At 37.9% G+C, this 15,561-nt stretch overlaps 1 protein-coding gene across 3 annotated transcripts in view; it reads left to right on the top strand.

The window, feature by feature from the left end:
- RYR3 (ryanodine receptor 3) overlaps window positions 1-15,561 on the top strand; it is a 518,005-nt gene that overhangs the window by 253,117 nt on the left and 249,327 nt on the right. For all 3 annotated transcript variants that reach the window (XM_038579912.1, XM_038579911.1, XM_038579910.1), the window contains exons 11-12: window positions 4,074-4,247; window positions 8,022-8,143. In XM_038579912.1, the coding sequence (XP_038435840.1) occupies window positions 4,074-4,247; window positions 8,022-8,143 (296 nt within the window). The remainder of the gene's footprint in view (window positions 1-4,073; window positions 4,248-8,021; window positions 8,144-15,561) is intronic.

Raw genomic sequence — 15,561 nt, 5'->3', positions numbered from 1 at the left:
TTTAACTGTGCTAATGATGACCAATCAAAAAATTATGTTCAAATGACAGTCTTTGGAACTACCCTGAATTTGGATTCTGTTCCATTATTTAGTTACAGAACTTTGAGCAAATTACTCAAATCTGCAAGCCTCAGGTTTGTCATCTATAGAGTAAGAGAAATGAAAATAAACCATTAAAAGGTTTAGAGAAAATGTTCTTAAAGTGTCATGCATAATACATATCACTTTGTGGGTCCTTGGTAAATTCATTGATGGTGTTGCTATTATAGAGTACTTAGCAAAATACTTTGCTCTAAGTAGGCACTAGACAAACACTAGTTGTAGTTCCCTTCCTTGTCCTAGAAATCGTAAATCATTCTGGAGAGCAGCAACTTAATCATCTAAAACAGATATTTATTTGACACTTGTGATGTGGTCATGACCATCTCCTAAGTAAGTTTTCCATGGAGACAGGAGATGATGATGGTGATTACCCTTCAATACCAAGTATCGTATTCCTTTTTAGAATTGGCTCATCATCTAACATAGGAAGGGTTGATGGAAATAAACAAATTGATGCCCACAGACCAACAAAACAAAAGCAAATTATTTGCAACCTATTTTAAGCAAAGACAAGCAAATCCCAGTCTTACCCTTGGAGAATATTCAATCTAGTAGGGGACAAGAAGCATGCCAGCAAAGGAATCATATCACAAAGGATGGTAAAGAGCCTTGAGAGAGGAGAAGGAAAATGCCACAAGATCAGAGAAAATGCAGACCTGGGTCTGGGTAGGGTTTGATGGATGAAATGTAAAGATGCAGAGAAGAAATAGGGGATTTCCAAGTAGAATGTGTAATATCGGTAAAGGCCCGGAGGAAGGGAACCTTGATATAGCAAAGGAACATAGTCCAATTTGGTTAAAGCATATGGTATATATGAATTTTAGAAATGAAAAATGTGTCTTTTAGGAATTGGGGAGTTAATAGAAGGGAGTCATTGGATTAGCCCTGTCATTTAGGAAGAGTCCATTTCTAGTAGTGGAGTACGTGCATATGGTGCCATATACACTTGAACACAGGGAGGGAAGCGTTTATTCATGCTCAAGTCAGAAGCTTACCAACCTGCTATCAGCTGAATCAGGCTTCTCCATATGGTCCACTCTCATTTCCTTAGTAGATCCTTGGTGGTGTTTAAGTTTGGGTTGAGTTGGCTTTAGTGTCGGTTTGTCTCCATGTCTTAATTTCTCCTGGTGTTGCTCCTGTTTTTCTCTTTAATTAGAAGTGCCACTGCAGGGCAGCCCAGGTGGCTCAGCGGTTTAGCACCGCCTTCAGCCCAGGGCCTGATCCTGGAGACCCGGGATCAAGTAAGGCTCCTACATGGAGCCTGCTTCTCTCTCTGCCACTCTCTTGCTCGCTCTCTCAATCTCTCTCTCTGTCTCTCATTAATAAATAAATAAAGTCTTAAAAAAGAAAAAGTGCCACTGCAGTGACCAACATAGAACTTTGGGGGTGCCTGCTGTTTTGTAAAAGCAAAGACATCAAGAAACGCCCCATTCTATAAACAGTAATGATCTATTGATTTCAGGCACTAGAAAAATAGATCCTAGTATTTCTCTTGTTTTAGCAAAGTCATATTTAAATAAACAAAATTGAGAAAATGAAGTGAATATAGTCATTGACAATTTGGGAACATGCACTATTTTAACTGTGAGCTCTTGGCAATCAGTGTAATTATTCATATTTAACAGTTGTAATGTGTATTCTTATGCTGCATTGTTAGTGGTTTAGAGAACAGGCTGGAGAGGAGAACTTTGGCATATATTAAGTCCTGTTACCAGCTTAAGTGTCTTCAGAACTAAGGATATTTTTGAAATGAACACTTGTGAATTGTTTTGAGAAATGAATGCAGTCTTGACCACCTGCCTATAAAGAAGTCCCAATATATAAAATTCTATTTCCCATTGGCTTTTGTCTTAAAATCAAAGATAAGTTCCTTTAGAAATGTTCATTTTGAGAAATATCATATTTAAAAATCCAGTCAGTGTTTCAACACACATTTAAAATAAGAATTTTCGGATCCCTTGGTGGCTCAGCGGTTTAGTGCCTGCCTTTGGCCCAGGGCACGATCCTGGAGTCCCAGGATCGAGTCCCTCATCGGGCTCCCGGCATGGGGCCTGCTTCTCCCTCTGCCTGTGTCTCTGCCTCTCTCAATCTCTCCATGTCTATCATGAATATATAAATAAATAAATCTTTAAAAATAAATAAATAAATAAGAATTTTCTTGTAAAGTATTAACATTGCTCAAGATGATCCTGTAAATGTGCACAAAATAATTAACTTTGCTATTTTGAAGGTTTGGAGGAAAAGAAATCAGAACTGAAATGAAAAATATATTTGAGGGACGCCTGGGTGGCTCAGTGGTTGAGCATCTGCCTTTGGCTCAGGGCATGTTCCTGGAGTCCCAAGATTGAGTCCCACATCATGCTTCCCGCATGGAGCCTGCATCTCCCTCTGCTTGTGTCTCTGCTTCTTTCTGTGTCTTTCATAAATAAATAAATAAAATCTTATTTAAAAAAAGAAAAATAAAAAAAAAGAAAAGAAAAAAGAAAAATATATTTGAAAGAGAAAATTATATATATATATACATATGTACGTATGCACATATATGTGTATATATGTATATACATACATATGTTTATTACGTGATTGAAAGGCCCTGGATTCTCTGAATCAGGAAACCAAAAGTAATTGAAATCTGGCCATGCCCTTGATTCTTTTGTAGCATGGCAAAAGGAGAATGTCCTTAAATGAACACATTTATGGTCTGATGTGTTAAGTACTCAGTGAAGGAATGAGTGTGCTGGGGTAGTACAGCAGGAGAGATTACTCTGCCCTCACAGAGAAGGTGGCCTCTGAACTGGGTGTGGAAGGTTGAGTAGGAGTTTAGAGCAGTGTGGAAGAACATGGTCTCTAGAGCTGGACTTCCTGGTTAAAATCTTAGCTCTTTCACTAGTTCTTAAGCGACCTCAGGCAAATTTCTCATCTCTCTATATCTTCATTTTTTCTCTGAGAAACTGGGATAGTATTTCAGCTACACACAAAGCTGTTTTGAAAAGTTGACACATGTAAAGAACTTAGAACGCTGCCTTGCCCATGGTAAGAGTTCAGTACGTGTGCTGCTGTTGCTCTATCATCAGGAGAGTAAAATGGTCAAAAGCAGAGGAAACAGCATGCTACATTTTTTATTCTGTAAAAAATTCAAAATGCTGTCTAGCTAATAGCACTTACAAATGAGCAACTTAATGCAAGATGTAGAGAAGAAATGGAAGTGGAGTAAAAAAATTCAGAGGCCCTGATTAATGAGGAGGGGACAGGTTACTGTGCACCCCAGGTTGGCATCCTGACTCACTCTGTGCCAAGCACCTCAGCCTCTCCCCAAGTGGACACCCCACACGCAAAGTAACTCCTTTTTACATCCTGGAGGAAAGGTGTAGCAAAACAGTAGCCATTGAAGAATGAAAACCACTGATTTCAGCACACACCTGAGGAGGCCGTGAAAGAAAGGTACACTGATTACCCCATTACATCTGTGGGACAGTGACCCTTACCTGATCCATGGGTTGGCTTTTTCTGCCGATTCCTGTAAAAGGCATTTATATGATGTTAACAGACACATTTTTAGCCTTGAGTCAGAGAATTTGTATCAGATAAGCTTTAAAATTACAGAAGATACAACTTGAGAAATAAGGTAATTGCCCAGTAAAGTGTTGATTATTATTAAGGGGCCTAAGTGAGGATGAGGAAAATAGAAAATATAATGGATACATATCAGAATTAAAAAGAAATCCTACCAGCTGCCTCCCTTCCCCATGGATTTAAGCAATTATTAAAGTGGCTGAACCTTGGAATCCATTACTTTACAGTTAACAGCAGATAAGGGAAACAAGTCTTTCCGAAATCCTGGTTTGGACGGGCACGTCATGAAGATTTTGGTAATGGGCTCTGTGGCTTACAAATTCTGCATAAGTGATTTGTTGTGTATATTGCATTTCTATTTAATCAGACATGCCTGTGTTTCATTTTCTGTGAAATAGGAAATCAAGGAGAAATTGGATTCCAGTCACAAACGAGATATAGAAGGCATGGGTGTTCCAGAAATCAAGTATGGAGATTCCATCTGCTTTGTCCAGCATATGGCCAGTGGTCTGTGGGTGACCTACAAAGCACAAGATGCCAAGAACCCCCGCCTTGGACCTCTGAAGAGAAAGGTGGGAGTCAGGAAGTGTGCCCAGAACTGTTTTATACTGAACTAGAAGCAACTAGGCAAGAAAAGTGATTATGAGAACCAGGCGAACATGATGTAGATTTACTTCTTACTATTTTTGCTATTCTGTAGAATTACTCTGTGACAGATTGTACTGCCTAATTAGTTGTTTTGACCCAGTATTCAGTACAAAAAAAAAGTTAAATACATGGCAAATCTGTGAGGAGGGGGTAGCGTTCAACACACTTTAAAATGTGAAGTGGCATACCGTTGGATTATTCACACCATTGCCTCTTTATTTAAGTGGATAATCGAGTTACTGTGTGATTTTCATAATATAGAGACTAAATAGAATTGCTACGGAGAAAATGCAGATTGCATGACAAGCCCACAGGAACCAACATGCAGAAAGAGGAGATACCGTGCATTGATGCTGTATCTACAGAGAGTATACTCCGAGTTGAGGTCCGTCACTGCAGCGGAGGTGCAGTGAGAAACTGGCTTGGATACACACAATGTCTTTTCACCATAAAGTTGCTGTAATAGAGTTTCTTTTGGCAGGAATCAGAAAATAGATGCCAGGGGCATGGTTTTTCTTGGAAAAACTCTACCAGTACCAGTATGGTAGTCAAGGCAGCCTAGAATGGGGTTCTAGAAGCCATTGTACACTGTAGCTTGGTTTATCAGCCTACTATGAAAGTGATAGAAAGTACTAGCTATTAGTAAGAATGGATGTTGGGAGCAAACAATAAGGCAATGTCTTACTTTTGTATAAAGTAAAACATACCAGGAAAGTATCCAGAAATGGGAAACTAAAATTGTGAAGAGTAGAGAGAAAATAAATAACAAGCTACACTGACTAGATTAGATGAACCCAATCCTTTCCTCTATAGGCAATAATCAAAACTGGATAAAATACCAAACAAACAAAAAACGCATTGAAAACTTCGACAACCAGGGCATCATTGACAAGGTCATTTTAGTGTGTCTCCTCCCATCCAGAGTTAGAGCCAAGATCCACAAATTTCACCTCATTAAATGTCATTATTACCTTCAAAACTATGAAAAACTGTGACACTCTAGATGATATTATTGTACTCTACAGAGGATTTAATTTTCTTTTGATATGCCAGTAGGATAGATGGGTTTTGGGCATCTATCTTCAGGTTGCCCTTATTTCCAGGAGTAGTTCATACTCCTGGAGTAGAGCCCCTTTGGGATTTAATCCCATCTTTGGGATTTAACTGAAAGCCTATTAAATTTTCAAGGGCTGTTTCAACCTGAGGGACCTTAAACCCTAACCTTGGCCTCCCTAGGACTCTCATGCTCTTGACATTGCTGCATTGCTCTCCACCAGAGAAGCATTGTAGGCTTTCTGTTTGCTATCCTGGCTTCACAGCCCACTCGTGGTCAGCTTAAGGGGAAATTGCATAGAATTTCTGGTTCATGTTTCTACAGTTTCCTCTGCTCAAGAACCTAAGCCCCATTAGTCCCGGAAACGCTGGCTGACCTTATCTCTCATCTGTCTCTCCAGCCCAATGAAGCAAACACAAAACTTTATTCCTTGGTGCTGTAACTCAGTAAATATGCTCAGGGGCAAGTGGAGACCAAGTTGTGGCTCACGTAGTACACTCACATTCTAGCTGGGATCTTTACCATTCCTGTCCTGGGAGCCCTGGTTTTTTAAGCCTTCACATGCTTTTGGTTTTGGTGTGTTTGTTTTTTTGGTATTTTATCCAGTTTCGATCATTGTTTATAGATGAAGGGATTGGGTTTATCTAATGTAGTCAGTGTAGCTTGTTATTTATTTTCTCTCTACTCTTCATAATTGTAGTTTCCCATTTCCCTGCCTTTCTCTTCCAGGACCATAGTCTGTATATTCATTTAACAACTGCAATGTACATGTGAATTTGGTAGGTCCTTTTGGAAACCCTAAATGATGTCATGATGTCTGGCCCCTGACAGGGCTGCCCTGCTCTATTTTGTGAGGAGCAGGTTAAGTTTCTTTCTAAAAATAAAAAGGATTTTCAAATCTATATTAAGGATTTTATAAAACAAAACAGGAACCTAGAAAAACCAATGGAAAATAAACACCGTGAAAAACCTAATGGTAGCTCACTTTAAAGGAAGCATCTTCTTTCCCATTCCCATCTTGGGATTCTGCTGTTTTCTCTTAAATTATGGAAATCCTCCAAAAGAAAAAGAAGTGGGCTGCAGTGATCAATAGGGCACATAATAACAGTGTTCTAACAGCTGCATTCCCCCCATTTGTCATTACTTCGTGTTTGGCTGACCAGTTTGAATGTGTTATCTGAACAAGCAAAATCTAAGGATTTTGGTCTTTAGGGACCCAAACACTGGGACTGAGGCCAAAGTAAACCTAGTGGCAATGTTCAGTGCACCGTTGTTAAACAGTTGCTGAGAAGTTCTGACACAATGGTTCTGAAACAGCTGGTGAATCCAATACGAGGAGTGTCCTTGGCTAACACTTAAGCTACAACATGCAGATGGGGTACAAGGCCTTTTGTCAAAACTGAATATAAACTTTTGCAAGCCAGTATTCTACTTCCTTTATGAATTCATTATATTAGGACACAATTTCAGAAGAATAAGTAGTAAGAGATTTTTATGTGGAAAGGAAAAGAAGTTTCTTCGAGCTAAAATCCAGAAAGACCAGAAACCCTTTTTCTAAACATATTTGCTGGAGCTACATGTTTTATGTCATTGATTCCCACCCAACACCCCAGGACCTACAGATGGTCTCTCTTCACTTAACTCACCTCAAGAGAGAATCCTATCAGGAACTTGAATAGGGATTTAACTCTGACTTAAACTAGATTCAAGCCATCCCAGTTAATATCCACATGCACTTGACCCTTTCAAGGGGGAAAAAAAAAAAAAAAAAAAAAAAAACTGACCTCCGTATCCAAAGCAGCTAGCCCTACTGAAAAATTGTATCTTGATGTCACTTTGTGATCAGTATGCATTCTTAGCTTTTAAATGACTGATTTGAGATCAGTAATATACTACCCTTTAATAACACATTCACTGAGGAGCTCCTAGATTCTGGGAAACATGCTACGTAATTTATATGTAAATCATTTAATCCTCCAAACGACCCTACAATTCCATTTGATGGTGAAGGTGAAGCAAAGAGAAGTTAAGAAACTTGCTTGAGATCACACAGCTGGGAAGTCACAGAGTAGGACTAGAACTCACATCAACTACTACCGGTGCCTTCCAAGGCCCTCCTTAGCTTCCATAAGAAGTAAATTACTACACTGAGCTGCTTCCTCAGTTCTACGGTCGACAGTAGCTGTCCTTTAGGAGAGGAATCCAAGCCTGATCCCAGTGGAGGGTTTTTCTTTAACTTGCTTTTTTCCCTCAATTTATCTCTAGAGGTAAAAGGCTCTAAACAAAGTGACTTTTCCCATTTCCAAGGGTAAAGTTTTGCATTCATTTCAAAAGAAAAATCTGTTATATGTTTTTACCTTTTCAAATTGGCCGTCTAAGCCTAAGGAATTTACTGTAACTCATACCATGGAGGCACATAAAATTTTACCTTCATCAAAGCACTGTGTCTCAGGAATGATTCATATGTCAGTAGTAAGGAGTATGGGCGAAATAACTTTGTTAATGTCCCATTTTCAAGCAGACGCAGGGAAACACAGTTGGGGAGAAGGAATACGAGGGATGAGGGAAATACTGCAAGAAATGTTGATTGTCCAGCTATGGAGTAACGTGTAACTGGGCCTGGTGTCCTTTGCTCTGTGGGTAGGTCATTCTCCATCAGGAAGGCCACATGGATGATGGGTTAACACTGCAGAGATGCCAACGTGAGGAGTCCCAGGCTGCTCGGATCATCCGGAACACGACCGCCTTATTCAGCCAGTTTGTAAGGTACAGAGCCTCCTTCCCTTTATCTGTTAGTTTCTACTCTGCAGCCATCCAATACCACCTACCCGCCCCCTTTTAATACCGTAAGTTTTCAGGAAATTATGAAAAACCGGCAAAGAGTTTTACCACAGAGAAGCTTGAGACTGAATCTTATTTCTCAGTAAATGACCTCCTACCAGCTTCACCCTTTGCCCAACAAGTGCTGAAGCCCCATTGGGGCTCAGTTTGATGTCATCAAATACCCAAGATCTCCTCCCAAAAATTAAGTGAACAGTGCCTGAAGCACTTTAAGTCCCCTTTGTACTAGTATGTGAAGAGGGGAGAACTGGATCTATACCCTTTGTGCTATTTTGTGCTCTTTAGAAAAGCTTTCTACATCATTCAGAATGGTTGCTATGGTTTTGATCCAAGTGGATTTGTGTTAAAAGCCTTGGGTGACCCACCTATGGCTGGGACTTAAATGGGAAAAGTAACTGAACTGCCTGCTTGGATCATAATCCCCTCAATGCCTAAATAATGCTGCCAAAGCAGAACCCGGTGGATTGTGTTCACCAATTACCATGAGAGATGGATTCTGTTGTAAACAGTGCAGTGTTCCAAGCCATCCTTCTTTTGTAGGAAAATATCTCTAAAGCCAGGGGGCTTAAATTGTGTGTGTGAATTTGCATGAAATGAGAAACGTTTTTTAGACCTTTACTTTTCCTGTTGGAATACTGTGATCTAAGCAATGTGTTAGTTAGGGTATAGGCTAAGTTGCTGTTGCAGTTCCAGATACATTTATTTCTCTTCTTAGTAAAAGTATAGGGTAGGCAAGGTCAGGCTGCTGAGGCTCAGGTTCCTTCTATCTTGCTGCTCTGAGATCTACAGTTTCTTAAAGGGTGTCTGTGGGCCATCACAGCAGCATCACCTGGGAACCTGTTAAAAATGCACATCCTCAGGCTTCACCTCAGACCTAATCAGACATCTGGGAAGTAAGACTGCAGGAAATTGTGTTTTGATAGGTGCTCCAGTTGATACTGAAGCATGTGAAAATTGACAAACCATTGTCCTGGAATAGAGGTCTTACCTTGGGCCATATGTTAGACTCATATGGAGAGCTTTCAACACCCTGATGCCTAAATGGCATCTCATACCAATTGCATTAGAATTTCTGTGGTTGAGGAGGTGCCTGGGTGGCTCAGTTGGTTAAGCATCCACTCTTGATTTCAGCTCAGGTCATGATCCTCAGGGTTGTGAGACTGGAGCTCAATGTGGAGTCTGCTTGAGATTCTTTCCCTCTGCACTCCCACCCCTGCTGTCACTCATACGTGCTCTCTCTCTCTCTCTCTTTCAAATAAATAAACCTTAAAAAAAGCTTTAAAAGAGAGATCTCTAGAATCCCTGTGGTAGGATTCAAACATCAGGTTTTAATTAAACCTCCCCAGGGGATTCTAATATTCAACTCACTGACACCACTGTATGTTTTCTTCATCTATATAATCAAAAGTAGCTTGTACTAGCACCATTTCTCAGGTCTTTACTGGAGAAACAAACAAAAAAATGGTGGGTAGGGGGCTGGGTTGATACAGGGAAGAAATAGGAAGTGATAGAAGGTAAGCAATTTTTTTTTTAAAGATATGACCTAGAAGTAGGTCACATGTTCTTGTACTCTATTAGCTACAACCAATCACATGACTACACCTAGCTGCAGAGATTGAGAGCTATAACCTCTGATTGGTATGCTGTGTTCCCAGTACCACTGAGGGCGTCCCATTACCAAAACAGAGAAAAGAGAAAGGAAAGTAGACAATGAGGTGTTACTACCACAGAATGGAACCAAGGCCTGTGAGTCAGCCATTCCACTGGCTTCCTGTGATCCCTAAACAAAGTACTTCCTCCTTTCTATGTCACATGATGTCCAGACCTGCTCCCCTTCTTCAGAGAAAGGATATTAGAATAAATAGCTTCGTATATGAAGAAAAGATAGCTATGTGCAAACATGAATTTTTCATGAAGTCTGGACTATTGCCAGAACCATTACCCTAGAGGTTGGATAGCTTTATTTATTTGCCTCTCAGTTCTCTAAAACCTTGCCCATGTGTCTTACTTAAAAGTCAGTGGTCCCTGCTTCATACATATACAAAAATTAATTCAAAGTGGATCAAAGACCTCATTGTAAGGCCTAAAACTTTAAAAACCAGGAGAAGGAAACATAGGCTTATATTTTTATGATGTTGGCTTAGGCAATGGTCTCTTCAATATGACACCAAAAACAGAAGCAACAAAAAGCATATAAACTGGACTTGATCGGGCAGCCTGGGTGGCTCAGCATTTTAGCGCCACCTTCAGCCCAGAGCGTGATCTTGGAGACCCGGGATCAAGTGCCATGTCAGGCTCCCTGCATGGAGCCTGCTTCTACCTCTGCCTGTGTCTCTGCCTCTCTGTGTCTCTCATGAAAAAATAAATAAAATATTTTAATAAACAAACTGGTCTAGATAAAAATTAAAAACTTTTTTTTACCACAAAGGCACCATCAAGAAATTAAAAAAAAAAAAACTACATAATGGGAAAGAATATTTCAGGTCATATATCTGATAAGGGACTTGTATCTAGAATAAAGAGTTCTTACAACTCAACCTTAAAAAGACATATGGACCAATTTACAAAATGGGCAAAGATCTGAATAGACATTTCTCCAAATATACTCAAATAGCCAATAAGCATATGAAAAGATGGTCAATGCCATTAGCCATGAGGAAAATGCAAATCTAAACTACAGTGAGGGAACACTGTACTCCCACTAGGATGGCTATAATTAAAAAGACTTAAGAAGTGTGAGACAGGATGTGAAGAAATTGGAACCCTCATACACTGTTGGTGGGAATGTAAAATGTTGCGGCCATTTTGGAATACCACCTGGAAATTCCTCAAAAAGTCAAACATAGTGTTACCATATGACCCAACAGTTTCACTCCTAGGTTATATACCTAAAAGATATGAATCAGGTCTATTCAAAAACTTGTGTACAAATGTTCAAAATGGCATTCTTCATAATAGCCAAAATGTGGTAACAACCCGAATGACCAGCTGATGATTACTAAAATGTGCCATATTCATACAATGGAGTATTACTTGTCCATAAAAAGGAATGAAATACTGATATGTGCTGTTTATGGTATGATTCTACTTATATTAAATATCCAGAATAAGTTGTTCTATAGAGACAATATGTAGATCAGTGGTTGCCTAGAGCTACAGTGGTTGTAGTGGGCAGGGGGAGTGACTGCTAATGGGTATGCGATTTTGATGGAAGCTGATGAAAAAGTTCTAAAATTAATTGAGGCGATGGTTACAAAACTATGAATATACTCAAAACCATTAAGCCACTGAATCGTACCCTTTAAATAGATGATTGTGTAATATGTGAATTATATTTTAATAAAGCTATTACTTTAGAAAGTCAGTGGGAGTTACGTACCTGACAGTAGGAAAATCATTTTTAAACAGCTTTATTGGGTTATAATTTACATATTGTAGAATTCTTCCTTTTTAAGTGTGGAACTCAGTGAATTTTAATAAGTTTACCGAGCTGTGCAACCATCACCATAATTCACTTTTAAAACATTTCTATCACCCAAAAAGATTCCTTATGCCTATGGCAGTATATATTAGTTTCCACCCCCAGCCTTAGGCAACCAATCATCTGGCTTTGGTCCCAATTTAATACATTTATAAGTTAATTTATACAATATATTGCCTTTCGATCCTGTCCTTTTCCCTTTGCATAACATTTTTGAGGTTCATCCCCCATGTAATGGGGTTCTGTTCCTTTATATTGCAGAAGAGTGTGTGTATGAATATCTCATGTACACATACACAGATGTATATATATATAATTGTATATATGTGTGTGTGTGCACATGTGCTTATAGAGAGAGATCTGTCTAGAGAGAGAGATAAGTATAGATACAACTCACATTCTGTTTGTCAGTAGAGGAACCACGGGCTTTTTCTATTTTTGCTTTTTATCAGTATTGGTTCCATAATATTTGTGTAAAAATCTCTGGATATGTATTTTTCAATTTGTCTTGGATAAATACCAGGAAGTGGGATTGCAAAGTCATACGTAATTTGTTTAACATTTTTATATTTTTATGATAAAATATACAAAGCATAGCATTTACCATTTTAACCATTTTTAAGTGTACTATTTAATGATGTTAACTAAATTCAGATTTACCACTGCCCATCTCCAGAAATTTTACATCTTTTCAAACAGAAATTCCATACCCATTAACCAATAACTCCTCATTCTTCTCCACCTCCACCCCAGCCCCTGATAAATATTATTCAACCTTTCTATGAATTTGACTAATTTAACTGGAATCATATAAAATTTGTCTTTTTGCGCCTTGCTTAGTTCACTTAACAAGGTCTTCAAGGCTCACTTATATTGTAGCATGTGTCATAATTTCATTTCTTTCTAAGGTTGAGTAACCTTACAGTGTATATAAGTACCACATTTTGTTTATCCACTCATCCACCACTGGACATTTAGGTATGCTTAATTTTTTAAGAAACTGAAAACCTGCTTTCCAAAGAAGATATGCCATTTTGCATTCCACTCAGAAATACATAAAGTTCTAATTTCTCCACATCCCTATTGTCTGACTTTTGATTGTAGACACACTAGTGGTTATGAAGTGGTATGCTGTTATGGTTTGAATTTGCATTTCCAAAATGACTAATGATTTTGAACATCTTTTCATGTGCTTATTAGCTATTCATATATCTTCTTTAGTCAAATGTAATCAAGGCTTTTGCCTGGTTGGGTTTTTTTTGTTGTTGTTTTTTTTTAGTTGGATGGTTTGTCTTCACACTGAAGTTTAACAGTTCTTTGTATCTTCCGGTTGCAAGTTTTTTATTGATTTGCAGATATTTTCTCTAAGTTCATGGCTCTTCTCATTTCCTTAATGATGTATTTTGAAGCACAGAAGTTTTCATTTTGGTGAAGTCTAATTTAATATAACTTTTGTTTCTGGATTGTGCCTTCGAGTGTCCTAGGAACTCTTGCCCAACACAGAGTCACCCAGACTTTCTCCTGTGTTTCTTCTGAAAGTTGTAGAATTCAAACTCTTGCATTGGGTCTGTGATCCATGTTGAATCAATTTTTGGATATGGTCTAATAATTGAAATTTTTTTTAATGGATCATATAGATACCTCACTGTTCCAGCACGATTTGTGGGAAGGCTGTCCTTTTCCCCATCACATTGCCCTGACACCTCTGTCAAAAGTCAAGTGACCATAAATTTAAGGGTTTATTTCTGGACCCTCAATTCTATTCTACCAGCTTATCTACCTGTCATTATACCAAACAACACTGTCCTGATGAACATAACTTTGTAAGTATTGTTATCAGATAGAGTGAATCCTCTAGTTTTGTACTTTTTCTCAATTATTTTGGCTTTTCTAGGTCCTTTGAATTCCCATATAAATTTTAGGGTGAATTTGTCAATTTTTGCAAAACAGCCTGCCAGGATATTGATAGAGAATGCATGAACCTTTAGATCAATTTGGGGGGAGAACTTTTATCTTATTATACTGAAACTTCTAATTCATGAATATGTAATATCTCTGCATTTATTTACTCTTTTTGAATTCCTTTCAGCAAGATATTACAGTTTCAGGGTTTAAGTCTTAGGCTTCTTCTGTAAAATCGATTCCTAAGTATTTTTGATGCCACTACAAATGGAATTGTTTTCTTAATTTCTTTTCAGATTGTTCACTGCATACATAATGCTGAAGGAATAGAAATTGAGCTTTTTAAATATCAATCATTTATCCTGTGATTTAACCAAAAATTTTTATTCTAGTGGATTGTTGTTGTTATTGTTTTTTTTTGGTTTTTTTGTTTTTTTTTTTTTTTTTTGGTGTAGATTCTTTATGTACATACAGGATCATATCATCTGTGAATAAACAAAGTTTTTTTTTTTTTTACCTTTCCTATATGGATGCCCTTTCTTCTCTGCCCCCCTCAGTGATTTCAGTGGCTAGAACATCCACTATAATGAGAAATCAAAGTGGAAAGAACAGACACCCTTGTCTTGTTCCTGATCTTAGTGGGAAAATATTCCTTCTTGGGTTATAAAAATGATGTTCACTCTAGGGTTTTTATAGTTGCCCTTTATTGGGTTGAGTAAGAGGTTTCTTTTATCTTGAATGTGTTAGATTTTGGCAAATTCTTTTTCTTTGTCTTTTGAGATCATCATATGATTTTGCCCTTTATTGACATAGTTACATTAGAAGACATTACATTAACTGAGAAATAGGGTGTTTAATCTCTCACCATTCGGTTGAATTACCTGTTTCTTCTTCAGTTCTCTCAACTTTTGTTTCATTTATTTTTGGTGTCTGTTGTTGGGTGGCTATATGTTCCTAATAAATCTATCTTCCTGATAAACCGACTATTTTATAATTAGAAAATGTTTCCCTTTTTTCCCTATGAACATTTTTTTATCTTCAAGTCTATTTTGTAGAGCCACTCCAGAGGTCTCACATGGCAGATTATGGTTACTGTTGGCATGGTATAAGTTCTTCACTCCTTTTATTTACAACCTGTTTGTGTCCTTGGATCTATACACTGTTTCCTATAGAGAGCATACATTGAATCTTTTATTCTAAAGAAGATTCTGATAGTCTCCTCCTTTTATTGGTGCATGTAATCCATTTATGGATAATGTAATTATTGTTGGATTTATGTCTGCCATGTTGCTATCTGATTTTTATATATCTCATGTTCTTTTTGTTTCTTCCTCTTTTATTGCCTTGTTTCTTGTTAGATATTTTCTAGTCTACCATTTTAATTCCTTTGCTGAGATATTTGGTTGTTTTTTTTTTTTTCACTACTTTTTTGAGTTATATTCTTAGTGGTTGCTCTGGGAAACTCGGTATGTATTTAACTTGTGACTCTACCTCAAATTAATACTAACTTAACAAGTAAAGCAATTTTGCTCCGATATTCTATTCTCACCTTCCTCCTTCTGATAATATTGCCATGCATATTATATCCTCCTTTGTTAAAATCCCGGCAATACAGTTTTATAATTATTTTCTTTTTCCATTTGGGTTTTTAAAATATAATCACAAAAGAGAAATGAATATATTTATACCATATTTTATATTTACCTACATAATTACCAGTATTCTTCATTCCTACATGTGGATTCTGGTTATATCTGGCATCATTTTCTGTCAGCCCAAAGGACTTCCCTTAGTATTTCTTGTCAGGCATACCTGCTTGCCTTATAAGTATTTCTTACAAGTGTTTATCCTGGATTTTGCTTTCTGCTTGCACAAAACCTCACATTCAGCCAGAGATGAGTGGATAGTTAGGTTCCTCTCCAGTCCTTCCTGAACATGTGTGTGGCCTACCTTATGGTCT

The sequence above is a fragment of the Canis lupus genome, chromosome 30 (genome assembly GCF_011100685.1).
Source record: "Canis lupus familiaris isolate Mischka breed German Shepherd chromosome 30, alternate assembly UU_Cfam_GSD_1.0, whole genome shotgun sequence".
NCBI lineage: Eukaryota > Metazoa > Chordata > Mammalia > Carnivora > Canidae > Canis > Canis lupus.
The sequence above is the reverse complement of the archived record's forward strand: the minus strand, read 5'-3'. Positions and strand labels throughout refer to the sequence as shown.